General features: G+C 46.2%; 1 protein-coding gene across 1 annotated transcript in view; it reads right to left on the reverse strand.

Annotated features, from left to right (window-relative positions):
- The window catches only part of ddias (DNA damage-induced apoptosis suppressor), a 45,536-nt gene that overhangs the window by 18,605 nt on the left and 3,338 nt on the right, over positions 1–23,593 (reverse strand). The window contains exons 2-3 of the mRNA XM_072476547.1: positions 22,595–22,715; positions 17,631–17,792 (exon numbers count right to left, since the gene is read on the reverse strand). Of these exons, the coding sequence (XP_072332648.1) occupies positions 17,631–17,792; positions 22,595–22,707 (275 nt within the window). The 5' untranslated portion in view covers positions 22,708–22,715. The remainder of the gene's footprint in view (positions 1–17,630; positions 17,793–22,594; positions 22,716–23,593) is intronic.

Below are 23,593 nucleotides of genomic sequence, written 5' to 3' on the forward strand. Positions count from 1 at the left end.
TTTCGTTCGGGTTCTGAGTCTGCGGGATTCGAAGTTGGTACGGACTGGTAGCTAGGAGCGCCTATCTCGTAGCGAGCGTTGACTTAAGACTTACTGGATATCTGTCAAGGGTTGGTTCGCGTTGCTGAGTGACCCGGTCAAGAAGAACGATTTGAACTTGGGGGCTTAACTTTATAGTCCCCAGGGGCTTCCCGCCTTTCGGGGCGGACCCTGTACCTGGTTACAAGTGATTGGACTTTGTTCCAATCGCTTGGTTCGATTTCTCCAATACTGGAGCAGTTCCCTGATCGATGGGTGGTCTGGAGGTGTCCGTTAACCTCTTTTGCGTTGGCTCCTGCTGGCGCCGGGGAGTCTGGCTTGGCTTTGTTTATCCCAAATGTTTTGATTGTTTCCGGGGATCACTCATTAGTATGTAGATGGCTGCTACATTATTATGCAGATGGCTGCTTGTATCAATGCTGTCTGGGCTTTTGCAGAGTTTAATACACAGTAAACTTGCACCTGCTAGTTTCTGCCTCTGTTGGCTGAAATTCCCTGCAGCCTTTGCTGTCCTCCATTTTATATCGGGAGTTGGCCAACCCAGGTGGCTACATTCCCTCCTTGTGATCCTAACGCGAAGCGTGAAGGATCACATAACTGCGTTGTTTTTCATTCCCTGACCCGGCGAGCACTCTCCTATGGCCTCTACACTGACCATAACTATGCAAACATTTTTTAACTGACAATTCTGAGGGGCGCTATGTCAAACAGGGACACGCATTCCAAAACAAGAAAATCGGAACCTCTAACTATCCTTAATAAACTACACTCACTCAAATATTTCATCACACTAACTTCCTAAACCATACAAACAAAATCATAGCAGTATTATACACATTTTCTGGCTTGGCAGTCAAACTCAGGATTGTACAATTGCTCATGAACATTTCTTTATTTACAACAAATCGCAAACGAATGCTCTTTATTATCGATCGCGGGGGTCGGGGGTCTGGTCATATCCGAAAATAGGGGATCTTATTCTATACAGGGGTGCGAGCGCAGTAGACTCTCCTTCTCCATTTTCTCAGACGAATAGTCTGCACGATGCAGCAGAGTATCGCCAATACTAATAGGGATTCTATCAAGTAGGACAGGGAGTACCAGGTTATAAACCGGTCACACCAAGAAGGTGTGGTGTCGCTTGTGACTGGGCTCTGGGTACTGTGGGGAAGTGAATCATTAACGGCTGGGGGGGGTTCGGGGTCAGCGGGTTCGCGTTCGCACGCAACCAAATGTCCATTAGGGTTATGAGCCACGCGGAGGATGTCCTCATGGTTCTTCTTCTTTCACTTCTTTTCTCCTCTCTGGTCCTGGAGCTTCTGGAGTTCTGTGTGATCAAGCATAGTGTCTGTTACTATCTTGGTTTAATATCTCGTATGATAGCCTGTCTGTCCTTCAGTGCCAACTACTCCCTTTATAATTGGTCACTATGTGTGACTCCCTCATTTTTTTTTTCAAAAACCGAATTTCAGGACAAGACACTTACAAATACTGAACCAGTGCGAGCTGTCTCGCAGACTGTGCGGTTTACCATCCAAATGTTTGAGGATGTAAATAGCAGAGGGTTGGCAACCTAAGGGTTACCTGAAACAAACAAACTTTTTGAACTAAAATTTCCAAAATGAGGTGCGTATGGGCCGCGACGGGTGAGAGTTGGATGGAGTCCCCGGGTAGGACGGCGACCAATGCCGTGTGTGCCCTACCCGAGGGAAGCTGACCAGAGGGGGGTTCCCAGGCAGGGCGGGTCCCAATGCCGTTTCTCCACTGCCTGAGCAACCGACAAGAACGGGCAAGAGATGTAGTCATCGTGGGGGGTTGCCGTGAGGTTCTTCCTTCGAACCAGAAGGGCAGTTACGAACGGGGGTCTGTGTATCTGTCGACAGACGAGTTCTTCTGAACTGGCGTCTGGGACATTAACAAGTCTCTGTGGACAAACTAGTTCCTCTGAACTAGCGTCTGGCCAAACTAGTTTCTCTGACTGCCAGTGGGTGTCAGAAGGGTGGTGGCGTGGGGCCGTGGAAAAAAAAATTCCGGTCTAACATACAACATTTAACAATACACTACAAACAACATAAAACATGCTGCAGGTTCCATCAGAAAGGACACCATTTTCTCCCAAGCGGTTCCTTTTTAAAACATCATCTGGACACCTCAGTTATCGGTTGCGAACAGGGTTGCAAAGGGGTTCTCGTTTTGGGAGTCAGACTCAAAGTCGTCATCTTCTCCCGGATGCCAAACTCTCGAGTGTATCAGGGCTGATAGGGCTGCATGATGTGATCTGGGATCGTTTTCGTCATTCCGGACGAGTCTGTATGAATTATCTCGGTGCCAAAATGTGGTGTCTGGTTCTGTGGGGACGGAATCGGGGTTGTCATTGTAGGTCGGTGGTCATTTAGGAAATCACTTGTTTAGGAAAGTGATCATGATGGGATCACTCGAATCGTGGTCAGATTTGCTGGGTGTCGGTCCTGTTGCATGCAGATAGTAGGGAGGCGTGCTGTGGCTATTGTCTGAGTCACAGTCGCTGCTGTCTGTGGGCGTTCCAGGGCAGAGTGTATAGTTCAGGGGTGGAATTGAGGTTGTGTCCGGGCTGGATGTGTTGGGGGAGGGTAGGGTTACGTTGGCTGTGGGCGGGGCGTGGTCTGCTGCGTCGAGCATGACGTGGTTAGACTGTGTTCCATATGCCTTCATCTGGTTGATATGGAACCACGCAGTCTTTCTATTGGAGTACTTTATTTTGTAGACGGAAGGGCTGACTTTGTCCGCAATGGAGTACGGACCCGAATACTTTGGTGACAGGAATGTGCTGGGGTTGTATACGGAGAGCATGACTTGCTGTCCTACACTGAACTCAGTCGCATGCACTGTCTTATCGAAACGGGCCTTGCTCAGTTTCTTCCTTGTGCCCAATTTCACTGCGGCTGCTAGCTGAGCCGTTTTAACATTCACCACTAATTGTTCTACTGCTTTCTCGTGTGTGAGGGCCGTCACTTCGGGGCTGGTCAAATCTAATCCTAAGAAAAATTCTGTGCCTTTCATGGGGCGCCCGGTCATGAGGGCGTGTGGGGTGTAACCTGTGGATGTGGAAACTGTATTTCGCAAAAACATTAGCGCAAAAGGGAGGACCGAGTCCCAAGTGGTGTTGTTTTGCTGGACCATTTTTCTGAGGGTTGATTTTAGGGTCAGATTCATGCACTCCATGATACCACTCGACTGGGGGGTGCTATGCAATGTGGAATTTTTGGGTAATGCCAAATATCGTGAGGGCGTTCTTCATGACACGTCCCGTAAAATGGGAACCTTGGTCGGATTCAATGCTGCGGGGGAGTCCCCATCTCGTAAAGATGTGGTGGGTTAAAATCTTGGCTGTGGTCTTTGCCGTGTTCGTTCTGGATGGGAATGCTTCCACCCATTTTGTAATCGTGTCTATCACCACGAGTACATATTTATAACCATTCCTGCAAGGGGGCAATGGTCCTATATAATCAATCTGGAGGTGAGTCCAGGGGCCATTAACGGGTCGGGTGTGACTGAGTTGCTTTTTTTGCGTATCTGTCCGGGTTGTTCTGGGCACAGATAAGGCAATTCTCAACGTCGTGAGTTACATCTTCTTTCAAACTCGGCCACCAACAGAGCTGCCTGAGGTGGGCTGTAGTTCGATCAATTCCCTGATGTCCATGCCTGTCATGGAATAAAAAAATCAGTTGATTCCTGTCCTGTTCAGGAACCACATAAAGGGTGTCTTTTAACACCACACCGTCATGTGTGGTCAGAGCGTTTTTAAATCTATCATAGGGGGCTGGATAGTTTCCTTTCAAAATCTCCCAGAGATTGCTGTCCTGCTTCTGGGCCTGCACTAAATCCTCGATATTAGTCTGCGAGACCTGAACTGCATTCACTGGTGCGCTTTCGGGGGGGGGGGGGGGGGGTCCAAGAATATCCATGCCTGGAACCTGCTTTAGCCAGTGCGTCGGCTTTTACATTTCCAGGGGGGGGGGGGGGGGGGAGGAACGATGGTGACTTCGAACTTTGACTATTCCAAAGGTCCTGTTCTGTGCTCGCTCTAAAATGTGACGGAGCAATGGGGCTGAGGGGAGGGGTTTTCCGTCTGCGGAAACAAATCCTCCTTCTTTCCACAGGGGTAGGAATTCCGTAAGGCTGTTGCAGACATAGAGGCTGTCCGAATATATGTCTGCTGGGCTGGGGAAGGAATCTGGGTGTTCCACTATGTATGCGATGGCCGCATGTTCTGCTGCCTGCGCGCCTAAGTGTCCTGGAAGTTTTATTGCTATTTCTTCTAGGGCGCGTCCTCGACGTAAATACCGCATCCTGTTATGCGTTTCCCTTCTAATATTGTGGGGGTGTTTCCCCTTCTTTCTGGGGGTGTTTTAGCATTAAAGGGGCCTGTGTTGTGGTGCGGAGAGATAATTTCACATTCATGGGGGGTTCCGGGGTATTGTAGGTTATCGGCTAAAAAAGTGTGGGTCTTTGTCCTTTTAACAGTGATGTCCAGTCCCTGCTAAAGAAGGGTCCATCTAGCTGCTCTAATCTGACTAACTGTACCGTCCTGGAGTCGTCCGTCCAGTAAATGTTGGGTGGGGGTGTGTTCCAGGAGGATTGTGATGGGGTTTAGTCCAGTTATGTAAGGAAAATACTGTACTGCCCAAAAACTGCGAGCAGGTGCCTTTCACAGGCTGAAAATCCCTGCTCCACAGCATCTAAAACTCTGGAGGCATAAGCTACGGGCCTTAACTGCTCGTGCCGTTCCTGAAGGAGCACGGCCGAAAGGGTGCGGTCTGTGCTTGCTACCTCTATAGCGTAGGGGGAAAGCGGGTCTGGAACTTGTAGTGCGGGGGCTGCTATGAGTGCTTGTTTCAAAGAGTCCACAGCATCCGTATGCTGCGGAAGCCATTCCCAGGGGGCTCCTTTCTTTAGGAGGTCTGAGAGGGGTGCTACCTTGCTGGCTAAACCATCGATATGGTTTCGGCAGTAGCCAACCAGTCCTAAAAATGACCGGAGGGCTGAAACGTTCTGGGGAAGGGGCAATTTAGCAATCGAGTCAATCCTTTTATGCTCGATCTCGCGTTTACCATGTGTGATAATTGTACCCAAATATATCACCTTGTGTTCCAAAATCCAGGCCTTTTTGGGGTTAACTTTACATCCAATTGCTTGTAGGAGCTCCAGGAGTTCGGACAGAAGCTCGATGTGTTCTTTCTTGGTGTCTGTCTGCAGTGGTTGGTCATCTACTTACTGGACCAGACATTCGGGGCGAGAAAATTTGGCTGAACCATTTGCCAGCTGCCGGCGGCAAATGGAAGGGGAGTTGTGGAATCCTTGTGGAAGGCATGTCCACGTGTACTGTTGATTTTTAACGGTGAAGGCAAATTTGTACTGGCACGCCTTTGCCAATGGAATGGACCAGAATCCATTACTGATATCCAAAACCGTAAAGTATCAGGAATTGAGTCCCTGCTTGAGCATGGTCTTGGGACTTGTTGCTACTGTGGGGGCAGCTGTGGGGGTGATTTTGTTGAGTTCCCGGTAATCGATGGTCAGTCGCCATGATCCATCGGGCTTTCTCACTGGCCATTATCGGGGCATTATTAATGGAGGCTACTGATCTAAGTACGCCCTGCTCTAATAAGCTGTCGATTACTTTTGAGATTTCTCCCTCTGCCTCTTGGGGAAATCCATACTGCTTTTGGGGTCTAGGTTCAGGTCCTGTGATTTGTACTGAACCAGTCATCCGGCCACAGTCGTGTTTGTGGGTCGCGAATGCTGTCCTGTTCTTTTGTAACACTGCCCTAATCTGCTTGTCCGTGCTAATTGTCGTCGGGTTAAGCTTAAATTCGCCTACTGCGCTAATTTTGTTGGCGTATTCACCTATTGTGAGCGTTGTGGGGGCTCTTGCAGATTTTGCTATTTTCCAGACACACTGGTTGATTGGATCAAATGAAAGGTGGTGGGAGTTCATAAAGTCTATGCCTAAAATGTGTTCTGCTGTGTGGGGTAGATCGACTAAAACAATGGGATGCTTGGTGGTGATGTTGCCGATTTGGATGGGTACAGGGGCTGTGATGTGTCCCTGCTGTGAGTGGCCTGTAAAGCCGCTGAGGGTGATAGTGGCTGTAGTGGGCCACGTGTCCTTTTGGAACATGGTGGAGGAATTTATTGTGGTGCGGGACCCTCCTGTGTCCCAGAGAAACTCAATGGGCTGTCCCCGTATTTTCGCTGCAACTACCGGTCGTCCGGACCTATCCCATAGGGTGTCGCAGACCCAACTGGGGGAGCCCAAACACCGTCAGTCCGTTCCGTTCAGGTCCGTCTGATCTGAACGGGTGCTCACACTATGTATGGACTCTGTCTTATTCTTACTTAGAGTGCCCGTCTGCTGGGCTCTCTGTGGCTTTCGTGGGGCATTGCATTCTCTTGCGAAGTGTCCCAACTGTCCACAGTTGTAACACTCCTGTGACTTTGGTGGGGGGCTGTTCTTGCTTTCATTTACCCATGCGGGGTTCTGGTGTGCCTTAACTGCTTGTGTGTCTGCTTCTGCCTGCTGTTCCTCGGAATTTTTAACTGCGGGTTTGTATTGTATAGATTGCTCCCAGGTGAGGGGCAATCTTTTTACGACCCATTTCTCATTATGAGCCACCTCTGAGGGATCATAATTCACGCAAGCTTTTTGTCCTGTTTCTGTGGCATGGGAGATAAGGGTGCGGGTCCATTTGGCCATGTTGTCTGTTTGTCAGTCTCCAAAACTGCTGCAAAGTGGATCCACAGGCATCCAGCAAACGCTGTGGGGTGCTCGGTTTTCTTTTGTCTGCATTTATTGAGGCCATCTACGGGGTCACCTCTGTTATACCCGATCGCGTCTAGGACCGCGGTATGCATTTCTGCAAGGGTGCCTCCTCCTACATTCTGTGGGTCGGGAAGGGCGGCTACGACCGAAGGGTCTAGACTCAAAACTGTGAGCTTTACATGCTCTCGCTCATCCAGGCTGTACATGGTCGCCTGCTGCTTTACTCTGGCAAAGAAGTGGTGGGGGTCTGAGGTGGGGAGGAACAGTGTGATTTTCTCGCACGCGTCCCGTAATTGGGTCACTGTTAAGGGGGTGGTGTACAGAAATTCTGTGTCGTCCGATGTGGCTGTGCAGTGGGTGGTGACTGGGTTCATTGGAGCCTGAACTATCTGCTCTGTGGGGGGTGGGACGCTTTCCTCTATTGGGGCTTTCCATGCGCACATGTTCCCTGAACATATCTCTGCGCTGTCTCATTCAACTCTTCCCAATCAGGGCCGTCTTCCTCATCTAATTTTGCTCCAAAGGTTTCCTGGAATCCTTTTTGAACTGAAAGCAGAGATTGCAGTTCTGCAATCTGCTTCCGGCACTTTGCGTGTTCTAGTGAGCTTTGTCTTTGCTCCGTGGTGGCAGCATGGAGTGCCCTTAACGCTGCCTTCAGGTCACTACACTGCCTCTGCAATGCCTCTACCTGCTTCTCGGTTTCTTCTTGTACCAGAACTGCACGTTGCGTGTCCTGATAGGCCTTTTCATACTGGAACTGGAAGCTGCTTAGGTGCGCCAGACAAGACTGGTGTGTCCACTTGGCATCATCCACCTCTCCGTCTTTTGCTGCCAACTTCCTCCTTAACTCTACATTCTCTCTTTCTACCTCACTAACATCGACGTTGCTCATTCGATGTATGCCTTCTTTCTCTTTCAGGAGCGTCCTAACGACCTCCTCTGTGCCTCGCAATTGTGCTAAGCAGGACACGATTGCCATCGGCTTGTGAGCTTTTCCTAAGCTCTTCTTGTGAATCTCGCTCAGGTTCTCCCACCAAGTATGTCCTATATTCCTGGGACATGTTTCCTCATTGCTACAGAATTCGCTCCAAATGGGCCATCCTTTCCCTTTGAGGTACTTCCTGATTTCTTCTTCCCATACGGGACATTGTCCTACTCTATTGCTGCTGGTCGCTGCGACCACAAAATCTTCTGGGTTCATGAGGCGTTGCATTGCCTGCATTACCATCTTTCTTATCTGAATGCTTCTTTTAAATTTGGAACAAGGGGTCCAAGGCGGTGCTGTAATTACGGGTAAGGCTTTCGCTAATTTCCGAAATACAAACTCCCGACAGTTTTGTCGTAACAAAAAGATCTATCAGTATTACCTTATAACCCTGTTAGTTAAGCATGCATTTAACACACTTCCGAATTATGAGGAACTGATCAGAACTGCTTGAATACTTGTGGTTTTCTGTTCCCAATTGGATCTCTAATTCAAACTTTTGGGTTCTTCCGGAGTGGTTAAGCCACTTCTAGTTCGGGTCCCATCAGATGTCGCCAGTAATATGTTGCTAACTTTGGGTTGGTTCAATTGGCTCTGTTTTATAACCTTTGCTCTCGAGTCGCCAGGTATCTTTATACCGCCACGAGGTTCAGGTTCAAGTAATGATCAATAACTCAATACACCAATTAGTAAGATTCAAATCAAAACACATTTATTATACACAGTAATCGCTACTCATGCATAAATTCTACTCCTAAGCTACTTCTACAACTAACAGGCCTATACTTAGCTTCGGACTGGTCCACCAGGTCAGGGGAACAAATGGCCTTTCGTTCGGGTTCTGAGTCTGCGGGATTCGAAGTTGGTACGGACTGGTAGCTAGGAGCGCCTATCTCGTAGCGAGCGTTGACTTAAGACTTACTGGATATCGGCGGCAGCTGCACCGGTCACTGTCAAGGGATGATTTGCGTTGCTGAGTGACCCAGTCAAGAAGAACGATTTGAACTTGGGGGCTTAACTTTATAGTCCCCAGGGGCTTCCCGCCTTTCGGGGCGGACCCTGTACCTCGTTCTAGGTGATTGGACTTCGTTCCAATCGCTTGGTTCGATTTCTCCAATACTGCAGCGGTTACCTGATCGATGGGCGGTCTGGAGGTGTCCGTTAACCTCTTTTGTGTTGGCTACTGCTGGCGCCGGCGAGTCTGGCTTGGCTTTGTTTATCCCAAATGTTTCGATTGTTCCCGGGGATCGTTCATTAGTATGTAGATGGCTGCTACATTATTATGCAGATGGCTGCTTGTATCGATGCTGCCTGAGCTTTTGCACAGTTTAATACACAGTAAACTTGCACCTGCTAGTTTCTGCCTCTGTTGGCTGAATTTCCCTGCAGCCTTTGCTGTCCTCCATTTTACATCGGGAGTTGGCCAACCCAGGTGGCTACAGTATCCCTCTATTTCCATCCTATTCATGTATTTGTCAAGATGCCCCTTAAACGTTACTATCGTCCCTGCTTCCACTACCTCCTCCGGCAGCGGGTTCCAGGCACCCACTACCCTGTGTGTAAAAAACTTACCTCGTACAAGAAAATGAATGAACAAAATGAAAATCGCTTATTGTCACAAGTAGGCTTCAAATGAAGTTAGTGTGAAAAGTACACATTCCGCCGCCTGTACATCTCCTCTAAACCTTGCCCCTCGCACCTTAAATCTGTGCCCCCTAGTAATTGACCCCTCTACCCTAGGAAAAAGTCTCTGACTATCAAATTGACCCCTCTACCCTGGGAAATAATTGACCCCTCTACCCTGGGAAACCTTTTCTCCTTACTATTTCTCATTTCCACCCAAATGGATTGAACTTTTTTCTCCATAGAACCTATATCATCTCTCACTACCACCCTAATGTCATCCTTGCATATCAGAGCTACAACACTTCCCTTACCTTCCTGTCTGTCCTTCGGAATAGTCAGGACTAATTTCAGGACTTGATGGCCATAGAAGGTTCATAACTTGCCAAACAGGTCGATTATCAGTCAGTAAATTCTTCCAATACATCCGATGGCACGGTGTAACGTGCGGGAGAGTTTCCTGGTCACCCATACTGCAGAAGGCAACAGCATACCACTGCAGTGTCTTGCCAAACATAATTATGGACCAATCCACTGATGTCCATGGTCTCCAATGCCCTCTTAGGGCATGGCACCTGAAGGACGAGGATGGTGAGCATTACTTGCCAGAAGCACAGATGGGTGAGGGATGACCACTACCAACAGTGGTTTGATAGCACAACAACTAACAGAACAGAAGGACATAGCTACTGAACTGTACCTACAGCAGGTGGTGAGAGAAACAAAACAAGTGAAAATGCTACCTTTAAAAAAAAAAAAAAATTTTAGAGTACCCAATTTTTTTTCCAATTAAGGGGCAATTTAGTACGGCCAATCCATCTAACCTGCACATCTTTGGGTTGTGGGGATGAAGCCCACACAGACATGAGGAGAAAGTGCAAACTCCACGCAGATCGTGACCCAGGGCTCGGATTCGAAACTGGGTCCTCTGCACCGTAGGCAGCAGTGCTAACCATTGTGCCACATGCCGCCCTGAGAAAAAGGTACTTGTCCCTTTTCTCACCAAACTGTGGCAGATACATCTATCCTCTGAAGTATTGGCAGGAGTAACCATCACACAGTCCTTGTGTAGATGAAAACCTAGCTGTATAGAGGACAGCCTCCATTATGTTGTATGCTAAAGGAATAGATTTAGAACAGAATTTTCAGCTCAAAACTGGGCATTCATGAGGCAGACAATTTGTAGCCTCTAGTCCAGCATATTCCTCATCTTGCACTTTCTTCTTCAGTTGCTCATTGGAACTACTCATTCAATTTCAAGTTGTCTAACATCGTAATTCTATTTCTCCTTTTGGTCTACATCCCTTTAATCTTCCTTTAAATCGCCATGAAGTTCTCATGCGCCAGAAGATTGCCAATCGAATGTTGTTTTCTTGATGATATTCTTCAGTTACCTTTCCTCCTTCATCATCCCAAGAACTTCCTCATTAATAACGCTCTCTCCAACTGACCTGTTCTATCCTTCTTCAGAATGCCATTCATAATTTTCTCACCAAGGATGTCTGCTTTTCTCAAGGACCATACTTTAGCCCTGTGCAACAAGACACTTGAAATTACAGTCTTGGTGATTCTCTTCTTACTCGACTCACTTTTCTGCTGAGCAATCTTAATGTTTGAAGAAGTTACAGCAGTAACCATCATCTGATTTGACGCAAAAGCTGTTTAAAGTGCCGGTGATCAGAATTGACAGGTGGGAAAATTCCAATTGTAGCTCTATACCTGGAACAGGCAATCGGAACAGTATTTGGTGAAGCTGAATCTAGTGTATTCAGGCAGCGTGGGACAAGGCAGTTTACTATCACTATTAACATTTTTGTGGAAGCCATGATGAAAGAAAAACTAGACGATAATACAATCCCCACAGAGATGGATAATTTTAAAAAAGTAAATTCAAATTCCTAGTGGCGAGCTTAAAGGAATTGCACAAGCGTTCATGTTTTAAGACTTTTACTGTAACTCACAAACAAATTAAAAGCAATATCAACTAAACACTATTTTGTAAGCAACTTAATGTGACCGAAAATTTCCCTCCATTGTTATAGTTCACTCGATCTCTAAATGGACACAGGGGGCGGGATTCTGTGATCCTGAGGCTAAGTGTTGACGCCGTCGGAAACGGCGTTGTGTTTCTCGATGGCGTCAACACGGCCTCAGTATTAGCAATTCTGGCCCCTACAGGGGTCCATCACGGCACTTGAGCGATCCATGCCGCTCCAACTGCTGATCCTGGCGTGAACTGGGCGCCGCGGGGTCCGCGCATGTGCAGTGGCACCGGTGCCAACACGCGCATGCGCAGTGGCTCCCTTCTCCGCGTCGGCCCCGACACAACATGGCGCAGGGCTACAGGGGCCGGCATGGATGAAAGGAGGCCCCCAGCCAGAGAGGTCGGCCCGCCGATCGATGGGCCCCGATCGCGGGCCAGGCCACATTCGGCCCCCTACCGGGGTCGGACCCCTCCTCGCATCCCACAGGCCGCCCCCGGACCCTTCCACGCCGAGGTCCCGCCAGCTGAGAGCAGATGTAAACGGCGCCAGCGGGACTCGTTTTTTTTTACGACGGGCCGAGAATCGGCGGGGGGCCGCCCGCCGCCGCCAATTCGCTGCTCTGTGGAGAATCGAATCGGGGCGTCGTGCTGCGATTTGCGCCGGTCGCGGGGATTCACCGCTCCTTCCCTGGGTTGAGAGAATCCCGCCCTATGTTCTTGGATCCAGTCCAAAGTAATTCTTTGTTCCAGAGGGATTGCTTACCTGTTTTTCATCTTTTCCAGCCAGATAACTTCTAATCCCTGAACAGGCTTTTACGGTAGGGTTACCCTGGAGATTCCTCCCTCTAGCCAAAGTTGGGTGAATATTCCAGTCTTGTTTAAATCATAACAAATTTGGTCTCTTCAAATCAAATCATCTGGGTTCTTGCATGGCGGTTCTTGCATGGCAAACCACGGGGACTTACTGCATCTATCTCTCAGCTCGCTCGGATTCTGTCAGACTGACCCTGATGTGAGGTTCAGTGATATTTTAAGAAAATACTCTGCTACTTGACCCTTCATGGCTTCCTATGGACTCACCTTCTTTCACAACCCACCTCCATAGCAATATAAATCATATGGACCCTTTATGCAGGTAGAAATGTGAATTAGCTCTCTTTTAGGCTTCAACTTCATTCTATTTTGAAACTAAACAGACAGCTTCAAGGATAACAGTTTACAAAACCTGACATTCCTAACAACTTCTTGGATTTTTGGAAGTCTATTCACTGTCAGCACAGATGTTTTGGTCATTGTTTACAGGCTTTCTTACCAGCAAAACAAACTGGGCCCCCATTAATCTTTAACACACAAGCCACCCAGGTTTGCTGTCAGTAGAATTCAGAATAGGTGACGTGAACCAATTAATTTCTCCATTTTATCCTGAATTAAAGACAGTCCTGAAACAAAATTTCATAAAACTTTGCATTTGTAACAATGAAGTAAAGAAAGGTGCAAAAATTAAAATTAGAGAAGGTAGTGAGATTTGCAGATGACCAGGATGTGGTGGCTAGTTCAACAGAAAATCTATAGATACTAATGAATAGTGGTGAAAGCTTACGGAATGAAAATTAATTAAAAAAGAAAAGGCACAAGTTAACTCGATTGGAAGAAATAATGGAGAGGTAGAGGTCAAGATAAGTGGTCAACACTGAATAGCCATTGCAATTTAAGAGGATTACATGCATGCTCAGCAGTGGAAGCAGCCAGAGTTAAGCAAGAAAGGCCGACTAGGTGGGAGGCCATATTGGACTTGGTGCTCGGCAACGAACCAGGCCAGGTGTCAGATGTCTCGGTGGGAAAGCATTTCGGTGACAGTGACCACAACTCCTTGACCTTTACCATAGTCATGAAAAGGGATAGGAACACACAGTATGGGAAGGTAATTAATTGGGGGAGGGGAAATTATACTGGTTTTAGACAGGAGCTGAGGAGCATAAAGTGGGAACAATTGTTCTTTGGGGAAATGCACAACAGTAATGTGGGGATTGTTGAAGGAGCACTTGCTGCGAGTGCTGAATTGTTTTGTTCCACTGAGACGAGGAAGGAATGGTAAGGTGAAGGAGCCTTGAATTACAAGAGAAGTGGAGCTTCTAGTCAAGAGGAAGAAGGAAGCTTACGTAAGGTTGAGGAAGCAAGGATCTGACTCGGCTCTAGAGGGTTACAAGGTAGCCAGGAAGGAACTCAAAAATGGGCTGAGGAGAGCTAGAAGGGGGCATGAAAAAGCCCTGGTGGGAAGGATTAGGGAAAACCCCAAGGCATTCTACACTTATGTGAGAAATAAGAGGATGATCAGAGTGACAGTAGGGCCGATCAGGGCTCGTGGAGGGAACTTGTGCCTAGAGTCTGAAGAGATGGGGGGAGGCCCTAAATGAATACTTTGCTTCAGTATTCACTAGAGAGAGGGACCTTGTTACCCATGAGAACAGTGTGAACCAGGTTAATAGATTCAAACAGGTTGAAATTAAGAAGGAGGATGTGCTGGAAATTTTGAAAAGCATCAGGATAGATAAGTCCCCTGGGCCTGACGGGATATACCCAAGGTTACTACGGGAAGCGAGGGAGGAGATTGCTGCGTCGTTGGCGATGATCTTTGCGTCCTTACTCTCCACTGGAGTAGTACCGGATGATTGGAGGGAGGCGAATGTTGTTCCCCTATTCAAGAAAGGGAATAGGGAAATCCCTGGGAATTACAGACCCATCAGTCTTACATCTGTGGTGAACAAAATACTGGAAAGGATGCTGAGAGATAGGTTTTATGATTATTTAGAAAAACATAGTTTAATTAAAGAGTCAGCACGGCTTTGTGAGGGGCAGGTCATGCCTCACAAGCCTCATTGAATTCTTTGAGGATGTGACGAGACACATTGATGAAGGTCGGGCAGTGGATGTGGTGTATATGGATTTCAGTAAGGCATTTGATAAGGTTCCCCATGGTAGGCTCATTCAGAAAGTTAGGGGGCATCTGGCTGTCTGGATACAGAATTGGCTGGCCGAAAGACAGCGAGTGGTAGTGGATGGAAAGTATTCCGCCTGGAGGCCGGTGACCAGTGGTGTCCCGCAAGGATCTGTTCTGGGACCTCTGCACTTTGTGGTTTTTATAAATGACTTGGATGAGGAAGTGGAAGGGTGGGTTAGTAAGTTTGCCAATGACACAAAGGTTGGTGGAGTTGTAGATAGTGTTAAGGGTTGTTGCAGGTTACAACAGGACATTGACAGGATGCAGAGCTGGGCTGAGAAGTGGCAGATTGAGTTCAACCTTGATAAATGTGAAGTGATTCATTTTGGAAGGTCGAATTTGAATGCTGAATACAGGGTTAAAGGCAGGATTCTTGGAAGTGTGGAGGAACAGAGGGATCTTGGGGTCCACGTACATAGATCCCTCAAAGTTGCCACCCAGGTTGATAGGGTTGTTAAGAAGGTCTATGGTGTGTTGGCTTTCATTAACAGGGGGATTGAATTTAAGAGCCGTGAGGTTTTGTTGCAGCTTTATAAAACTCTAGTTAGCCACACTTGGAATATTGTGTCCCGTTCTGGTTGCCTCATTATAGGAAGGATGTGGATGCTTTGGAGAGGGTACAAAGGAGATTTACCAGGATTCTGCCTGGACTGGAGGGCATGTCTTATGAAGAAAGGTTGAGGGAGCTACGGCTTTTCTCACTGGAGCGAAGAAGGCAAGAGAGGTGACTTGATAGAGGTGTACAAGGTGATGAGAGGCCTGGATAGAGTGGATAGCCAGAGACTTTTCCCCAGGGTGGAAAAGGCTGTCACAAGGGAACATAATTTTAAGGTGATTGGAGGAAGGTATAGGGGAGATGTCATAGGTAGGTTCTTTACACAGAGAGTGGTGAGTGTGTGGAATGCACTGCCAGCAGAGGTGGTGGAGTTAGAGTCATTAGGGACATTTAAGCGACTCTTAGACAGGCACATGGACAGCAGTAAATTGAAAGGGTGTAGGTTCGGTTAATCTTAGATTAGGATAAATGGTCAGCACAACATTGTGAGCTGAAGGGCCTGTACTGTGCTGTACTGTTCTAGGTTCTGAACTCTCAAAGAATGGATCAGATCAAAGCTCTGCAGTCTGTTATATCCAGTTGTGAATGGTGTCAGATTATTAAACAATTGGAGGAGGAGGTGCTAAAAACACCCTAACTTTAATGTTGCAGCATGGGCAGCACAGTTGCTTCACAGCTCCAGGGTTCCAGGTTTGATTCCAGGCTTGGGTCACTGTCTGTGCAGAGTCTGCACGTTCTCCCCGAATCTGCGTGGGTTTCCTCTGGATGCACTGATTTCCTCCCACAGTCCAAAGATGTGCGGGTTAGGTGGATTGGCCATGCCAAATTGCCTTTGATGTCCAAAAAGGTCGGGTGGGGTTACTGGGTTATGGGGATAGGGTGGAGGTTTGGGCTTGGGTAGGGCACTCTTTCCAAGGGCTGGTGCAGACTCGATGGGCCGAATGGTCTTCTTCTGCACTGTAAATTCTATGATTCTATGATGCGGGAGGCCAGCACATGAGTACAGTACAATACATAAGGCATTTACACCCATTTTCTGACACAAGTGCCAAGTAAATGTTTGTCTCAGCATCTCCCAGAGATCTCCATCACAGAGCCAGTTTTCAGCCAATTTGTTTTAATTCCACAAAACACCAGGATGTGGGCTTATTGCACTGGATAGGCTATGAACTCTCATAATATATTTGCTCTGATATGGAAGATTGTATTCCATAATAAATGGTGCCCTGGGCCAAGCTATTCCAGTACATTTGCAAAACAACATCAACACAACTAAGCGGAAAATTGTCCAGGTATGCCCGGTACACAAACCAACGTAGCCAATTCTTGCCCTATCAGCCTACTCTCAATCATCAGAAAAGTGATGATAGCAATGTCGATAACACCTTCCAAGTGGTGTTACTCACCAATACTCTGCTCACTAATGCTCAGTTTGAGTTCTGCTACGGCCAGTTGGCTTCAGACTTCATTACAGCCTTGGTTTAAACATGGACAAATGGGCTGAATTCTAGAGATGAGGAGAGAATTCTAGAGGTGAGGAGAGAGTGATAGCCCTTGACATCAAAGCAGTATTTGAGTGAATATAGCATCAAGATGATCTGGCAAAATTGAAATCAACATGTATCGGGAAAAGTCTTACCGAACAATGGTCACAACTTGAAATGTTAACTCTGTTTCTCTCTCCACAAATGTGACCAGACTTGCTGAGTATTTCCAGCATTTTCAGTTTTTATTTTCAGCATTCCCAGATTTTCCTTTCGGAAATTTACCAAATGTTCAACTTTCTAAACGAATAGGTATGTTGATTTTTGCATATTGCTTTGCTGTTATACATGGTGTGCTGATCATGGTGTTCATTAAATGTGCAAAATAACAAGCACTAACTACTTGCCAACAAAAAGATCCTTAACAGTACATGTTCACACACTCATTTAAGATGGCTTAGAATCCTTTTTCTAACATATCCCTTTTATATCTCATTGTAGAACAAGGTTGCTCATCATATGATACATCACTTGCGTGGTCTTGGCAAAGTGCTGTATTAAAAAAAAAAACTATATTTAATAAACTACCTGATCAAATAGATGTTCTATGTGACTAACTTCATAATCTTCAATAAAAAATTGCAACCTGTCTTTTGCTACTTCTCTCGACTATAATGATTAATTAAGACTTTTGTGTTGTTGTTTATTCTCTGTTTCTACAAATTGAATAGAAATAGAACTGATAATATACTTTTGTATTAGGGATCAACCATTCTCTGCGTTCTGAATGTGATATGTATTTCAAAATTTTGTAATATATGCACCATTCGAAAGGTGTGCATTTTTTTCAGCAATCAAAATACTGTAGCTTTACTTCAGCTTTGACAAAGAGTCATCCAGACTCGAGACATTAGTTCCCTTTTCTTTCCACAGATGCTGTCAGACCTGCTGAGATTTGTCCAGCAATTTCTGTTTTTGTTTCCGCAATAATTTGCTTTTATATTAAAATACTTTAAGCGTTATTTTGAAACTTAGATTGTTGAAGGATCCAATTATTATGCCACAATAGGCTATTCTTTGTCTATAGGTATTGAAACTTTACATTTTATAATCAGGGCTGATGGTGTTACCAAGATGTTTTAAAATATTTAATTTTTACCTGTGTAGACATCCTGCTGTTGTTCCAAAATAAGGTTCGAGGCAGCTCCCAAAGACGGTAATGTTAAATATCTCATTTTCCCTAGAAGCTTTAACAGAAAGTCTATATCTGTAATTTGTATTCTCTGCTGTGGACTCACAGGCATCTTTTGGGCAATGGAACCTACAGAAGAATTGGGGGCAAAAAAATCACCGTAATTCAGTTTTCACAAGACACACATTTCTTATGCTTGTATTACATAGAAAGTTGCACTGCACACCTTGCGACTGGAAGAATTGAATGCACACATACAGTGTAGGGTGGCACAGTGATTAGCACTACTGCCTCCCAGCTCAAGGGTCCCAGGTTCAATTACACCTCGGGTGACTGTCTGTGTGGAGTTTGCACTTTCTCCCCGTGTCTGTGTGGGTCTTCTCCGGGCGCTCCGGTTTGCTCCCACAGTCCAAAGATGAGAAGGTTAGGTGGATTGGCCACGCTAAATTGCCCGTCAAGTGTGCATAGGTGGGGTTACTGGGATAGGGTGGAGGTGTGGGCTTGGGTGGGATACTCTTTCCAAGGGCCGGTGCAGAACCCAAGAGCCAAAGCCCTCCTTCTGCACTGTAAATTCTATGATTCGCCCATGATTGCCAAAGACCAGAAAAGAACAACTATCATCAGCAACAAAATTACATCTGGTTTGTTATAAAATGTCAAAAGAAAGCAATTGTCAAGATGCTTATTTAAAATTTGCTTGGAAGCTCCATATGAACAGAGATAAAATTACAGCAATTCAGTCACTGTTGACATGGGAAATATGAATTAAAAAAGGAAAATTCTACATTCGGTCATTTAATACTGAAGTGTTTAAAATTTGTTAGGGAATGTTGCACTGTTGGAAAAGCCAATATTTGTTGCTGATCCTTAATTGCCCTTGAGAAGGAGGTGGTGAGCTCCTTCTTGAACCGCTGCAGTCCCTGTATCTGTTGTCCGCAGCATTCTAGGTGGTAGTGGTTGTGGCTATGAAAATTGATTTTGAAAGAGCATTTGAGTTATTGCAGATGGTACACACTGCTGCCACTGTGTGTCAGTGAATGATTAATTTGATGGATGGGACCAATCAGGCCTCGAGTGTTGTTGGAGTGTACTCATCCAGGCAAGTGGGGATATTCAATTTGTGTCTTTTAAATGGCAGAAAGACTTTGGGGAGTCAGGAGGCGAGTAACTCTCTGCAGAACTTCCAGCCTCTGACCTGCCCTAATAGCCACAGTATTTATATAGCTGGTTCAGTTCGGTTTCTGGCCAATCCTGGCCCAGGACTTTTTTAAAAAAATGTTTTTATTCTCCATTTTCACATTTTCCTCCAAAATTTACACCCCGCCCACAAACAGTAAATGGTAACAAATACAAAATCAATCCCCTTAACAATAACAACGATCCCATCCTCCCACCACCCCAAACAACGGCCCACCTGTCAATATATGCATCCAATAAAACAAACCCTCCCACGGTGGAAACAAAAAAAAAGGAGGAAAAAAAAAGGAGTCCGGGAACCGCCCATGGTCACCATTAATCTATAGAGTCCACTACCCCCCCCTACACTCAACGCCATCCAACCTCTGAAAGAGTACCGTACATGATACCCAAGAGTTGTAAACCCCCCCCCTCCCGTCCACTGCCTCTTGTAAAACTCCTCCCCCCAACCTCGGTTCCATCCCCCCAACTTTCCACCCCGGCGAGACCACTCGGACCCTGTTCTGCCAGGCTCCAATGGCCGCAGCCCCTCCCCCCCCACCTCACTCCCGTTCACTGGCCGGCTTAAACCAGCCAGCATGGAGGCCCCCGCCTGGGTCCCTTTCCCCCTGGCCCGGCCCTAGGAAAGCCCAGAAATCCCCTTTTAGCACACAAACCCCGCATATCCACCTATACCCCAAAGAGCCCTAATTTTGAGTGAAAGTCCCATCACTTCCCTTGTCCAAATATATACAACATTGGCTCCTTTAGCCTATACACCCGCACGCAGTGAAACAAAAAAGAAGAAAATACAGTCATGAGGTTACATCGGCACATGGCCATTTCTCAATTCTGCCACAGTCCTTCTGCCTTCGCAAACTCCTCCGCTGCTTCCGCCGTTCCAAAATAAAAGTCCTTGAGCTTGTAAGTCACCCTCAGCTTCGCTGGATATACAATGCCGCACTGCACCTTACTAATGTACAGTGCCCTCTTCACCCGGTTGAAGGCAGCCCGCCTCCTCGCCAGCTCCACCGTTAAGTCCTGGTATACACGTATACCAGCTCCAGCCCACTGCACCACCCGCTTCTGCTTGGCCAGCACAGGACCTTTTCCTTCACACTGTAACTTCAGAAGCACAGAGTCATTACCCTTGGCGGCTCACTCGCCTTTGGTACAGGCCTCCACGGCCGATGAGCCCGGTCCAGTTCATATCGGGAAGGATCCTCCCCCTCCCCCAATAGTTTTGCCAGCATCGCGGCAAAATACTCAGTCGGCCTCGGTCCTTCAACTCCGTCGGGCAGCCCCACAATCGTCAAATTCTGTCGCCTGGATCTGTTTTCCAGGTCTTCCATTTTTCCTCGCAGATCCTTGTTAATCTCCATCACCTTCCGCATCTCCTTCTGCATCGAGGTAAGTTGATCACTGTGCTGCAATAATTTCTCCTCCACTTCCTTCAGCGCCTCCCCTTACTCCCGCACCTCCGCCACTGCGCTCACCACCGCTACCGGGGAAATCACCTCCTCCACCAGCACACTCAAAACCTCTCTCACCTCCTTCCTCATTGTCTCCATGTATTTTGTAAACTGCCTTTCGAATTTCGCAGCCATCACCTTAGTTATTTCTTCAGCCGTAAGCAATGCGGCCTCCCCAAGTGCTCCAGCCTCCATTTTCCTTGGTGACCCCGCGGTGACCTTTCCACTCCCCGACGGACCTTCAGCTGTTTTTTTACGGCCGTTTTTCTGCTCACCCTCGACATCTTCCTTTACTGTGCCTTCACTGTGCCTCCTCTGTGCCTTCTCCCTGCTTTTGCTGCCTCCGTGGACCCTGGGACCGGGCTTAAAGCCCTGAAAATGCCGTTCGCGAACGGGAGCCCTCCATTGTGCGGCTGCCTCCCGCCCGCCGTCACCGGAAGCCGGCCCAGGACTTTTATGGCGGAGGATTCAGTGATGGTAATATGTAAGCCTATTTGTGACAATAAAGATTATTATTATGATGTTATTGAATGTCAAGGGGAGATGGTTAGATTCTATCTTGTTGGAGATGGTCATTGTCTGACACTTGCGTGGCATGTACATCACTTGCCACTTATTATCCCAAGCCTGAACTTTGTCTAGGTCTTGCTGCTTGTGAGCATGGACTGATTCAGTATCTGAAGAGTTGCGAATGATACCGAACACCATGTAATCATCAGTGAACATCCTCACTTCTGACCATATGTTGGAAGTAAGGTCAATGACGCAGCTGAAGATGTGTAGGTTTCGGAAACTAACCTAGAAACTCCTGCAGTTATATCCTGGAGCTGACATGATTGGCGTTCAAAAAAAAAAAAAAAAAAAAAATCGCAACCATCTTCCTTTTTTTCTAGGTTTGGCTCAAACCAATGGAGAGTTCCTTCCTCTTCAGACTCAACTCTTCCAGCTTTTCCTCCTCCACCCTCTGGAAACTTGAGCTCAATCAAAACTCTTATTGCCTGCACCCCAGTTCACACCAAATCATGTTCACCCATCATTCGCTCTGATCGCAGCCCTAGGTTTTGCTGAGTCTAGGTCAGCAAAACATTGAATTTAAAATTTTCATTCTAATGCTCAAATCCCTCCATGGCCTTGCCCATTCCTACCTCTAATCATCTCCAGCCCCGGAACCCTCTGTAAATTCTGCATTTCGCCAATCTGCGATTTCCTTTGTCCTTGGTGGCCATGTCTTTAGCTTTCCCGGTGCCAAGTTATTCTCTCCCTAACCTCTCTGGTCCTATCTCTCTCCTTTTTTAAGGCACTCCTTAAATCCCACTCTTTGGCCAAGGTTCTGGTCACATGTCCTAATGTCACCTCTTTGTGGCTTGGTGTCCAATTTTCCTGCACTACAACAGTGACAACACTTCAAAAAAAAAAGTTTGTGGCCGGGATGTTCGATGGTCATGAAGGGCACTATATAAATGCAAGCCTGTCTTTATTTTGTCTAACAGCACCCCTGTGAAAAAGTGTCAGGGTGTTTTACTATATTAAAACTACAAGTTGATATTTAGTGTTGATTGAGAATTTAGGGTTCAGACACTAAAATATATTTTTTAAAATAATGCCATTGGATCTTTTATTTTCGCCTGAACAGTTATTCTTTTTGGTATAATGCCTTATCAAAAAGATATGATTAAAGCAAACAGCATTCCTTCAGTACCACACTGAAATACTGGCCTATATTGCACACTGATCATTGATGGGGGCTTGAACCCATTGGATGCAATTAATATTCTCACATTCGTTCTTCTGTATTGGGTTAGTTTATGAAATATAAATTATATTCCCAGGTTATTATAGATTCTCCAGGATGCTACACAAAATGGAAAGGAATAATTATGAATTGTGTTGATATATCAATTTATTTTTCACAGTGATAAATATGGGGTTAATCCTAAAATTTCTCGTACGGTAAATTCCCAATCTTAATCCAATTGCCAAAATGAGAAATTTCTCAAAGGGAAGAAGAACTCCATAGTCATCAGAGCGATTCAATTAATATTTTCAAATGCCAATCTAAGCTGGGTATAACGGAAGACTGTAAAATAAGTTGTGTCAATCCTCACAGCTTCAAAATGTTGATAGATATTACTAAAATCTAGAATGAAAGAACGCTATAATTCAAAATGCACGGGCAGAGGTTTAAATAGAAAAACAGACAAATATGGAATGATATATTAAATTCTGTGATGTAGTGTAATATTATTTTCATCTGAAAACACTTAAGTCACCTTAATTTCTTACCTGCCAAGATTTAAAAGTAACCGCGATCCACATTTGTGGCAAGCTGGATATAGAAAACAAGTGTCATGAAGACATAATATTGAGGCAATCACAAAGGATCTATTTCCATTCATGAGGTTCCCTAGGAAAAAGAGTACAACACAAGACCATAGAGTTAATAACCTTTTCATATTAGAGTAAGACAAAATAGTGAAATTCTTCAGTCAAAACGTTCAAAGGTGGAATGGACAATGTTTGTAGTGGGTCAATTGATAATCGACTGATACGGTGCCCCCAATCCCTTACCAACTTCTTGTCCACCCTGGGAAATTACAGCCCATCCAGGAAGGTATACAGAGATAACAAGTCATATAAATTAAGCAAACTTCCTTCTTAACTATATAACCGTTGAAACTTAAGATAATGCCATTTGGAATAGCGGCTATCTGGACATCTATATATTTAAGAATCTTGACACATTAAGAACGGTAGCATTGTGGATAGCACAATTGCTTCACAGCTCCAGGGTCCCAGGTTCGATTCCGGCTTGGGTCACTGTCTGTGCGGAGTCTGCACATCCTCACCGTGTGTGCGTGGGTTTCCTCCAGGTGATCCGGTTTCCTCCCACAGTCCAAAGATGTGCAGGTTAGGTAGATTGGCCATGATAAATTGCCCTTAGTGTCCAAAATTGCCCTTCGTGTTGGGTGGGGTTACTGGGTTATGGGGATAGGGTGGAGGTGTTGACCTTGGGTAGGGTGCTCTTTCCAAGAGCCAGTGCAGACTCGATGGGCCGAATGGCCTCCTTCTGCAGTGTAAATTCTATGAATAGACAAAAGTCTCCAACAACTCCCTGTCAGACCATAGATCTTAGACATCTGACATTCAAGCAGGCACTAAGATCATTAAATCACATTGTTGATAAACCACAAACCTGGCTATTTGGCTATAGGAAATTGCCCAGTGGGGGAGATAAGACACAGGGATGGCCGCACACTAAATAGGGAGAAATATGTATAAAAG

This window comes from Scyliorhinus torazame, chromosome 15 (genome assembly GCF_047496885.1).
Source record: "Scyliorhinus torazame isolate Kashiwa2021f chromosome 15, sScyTor2.1, whole genome shotgun sequence".
Lineage (NCBI taxonomy): Eukaryota > Metazoa > Chordata > Chondrichthyes > Carcharhiniformes > Scyliorhinidae > Scyliorhinus > Scyliorhinus torazame.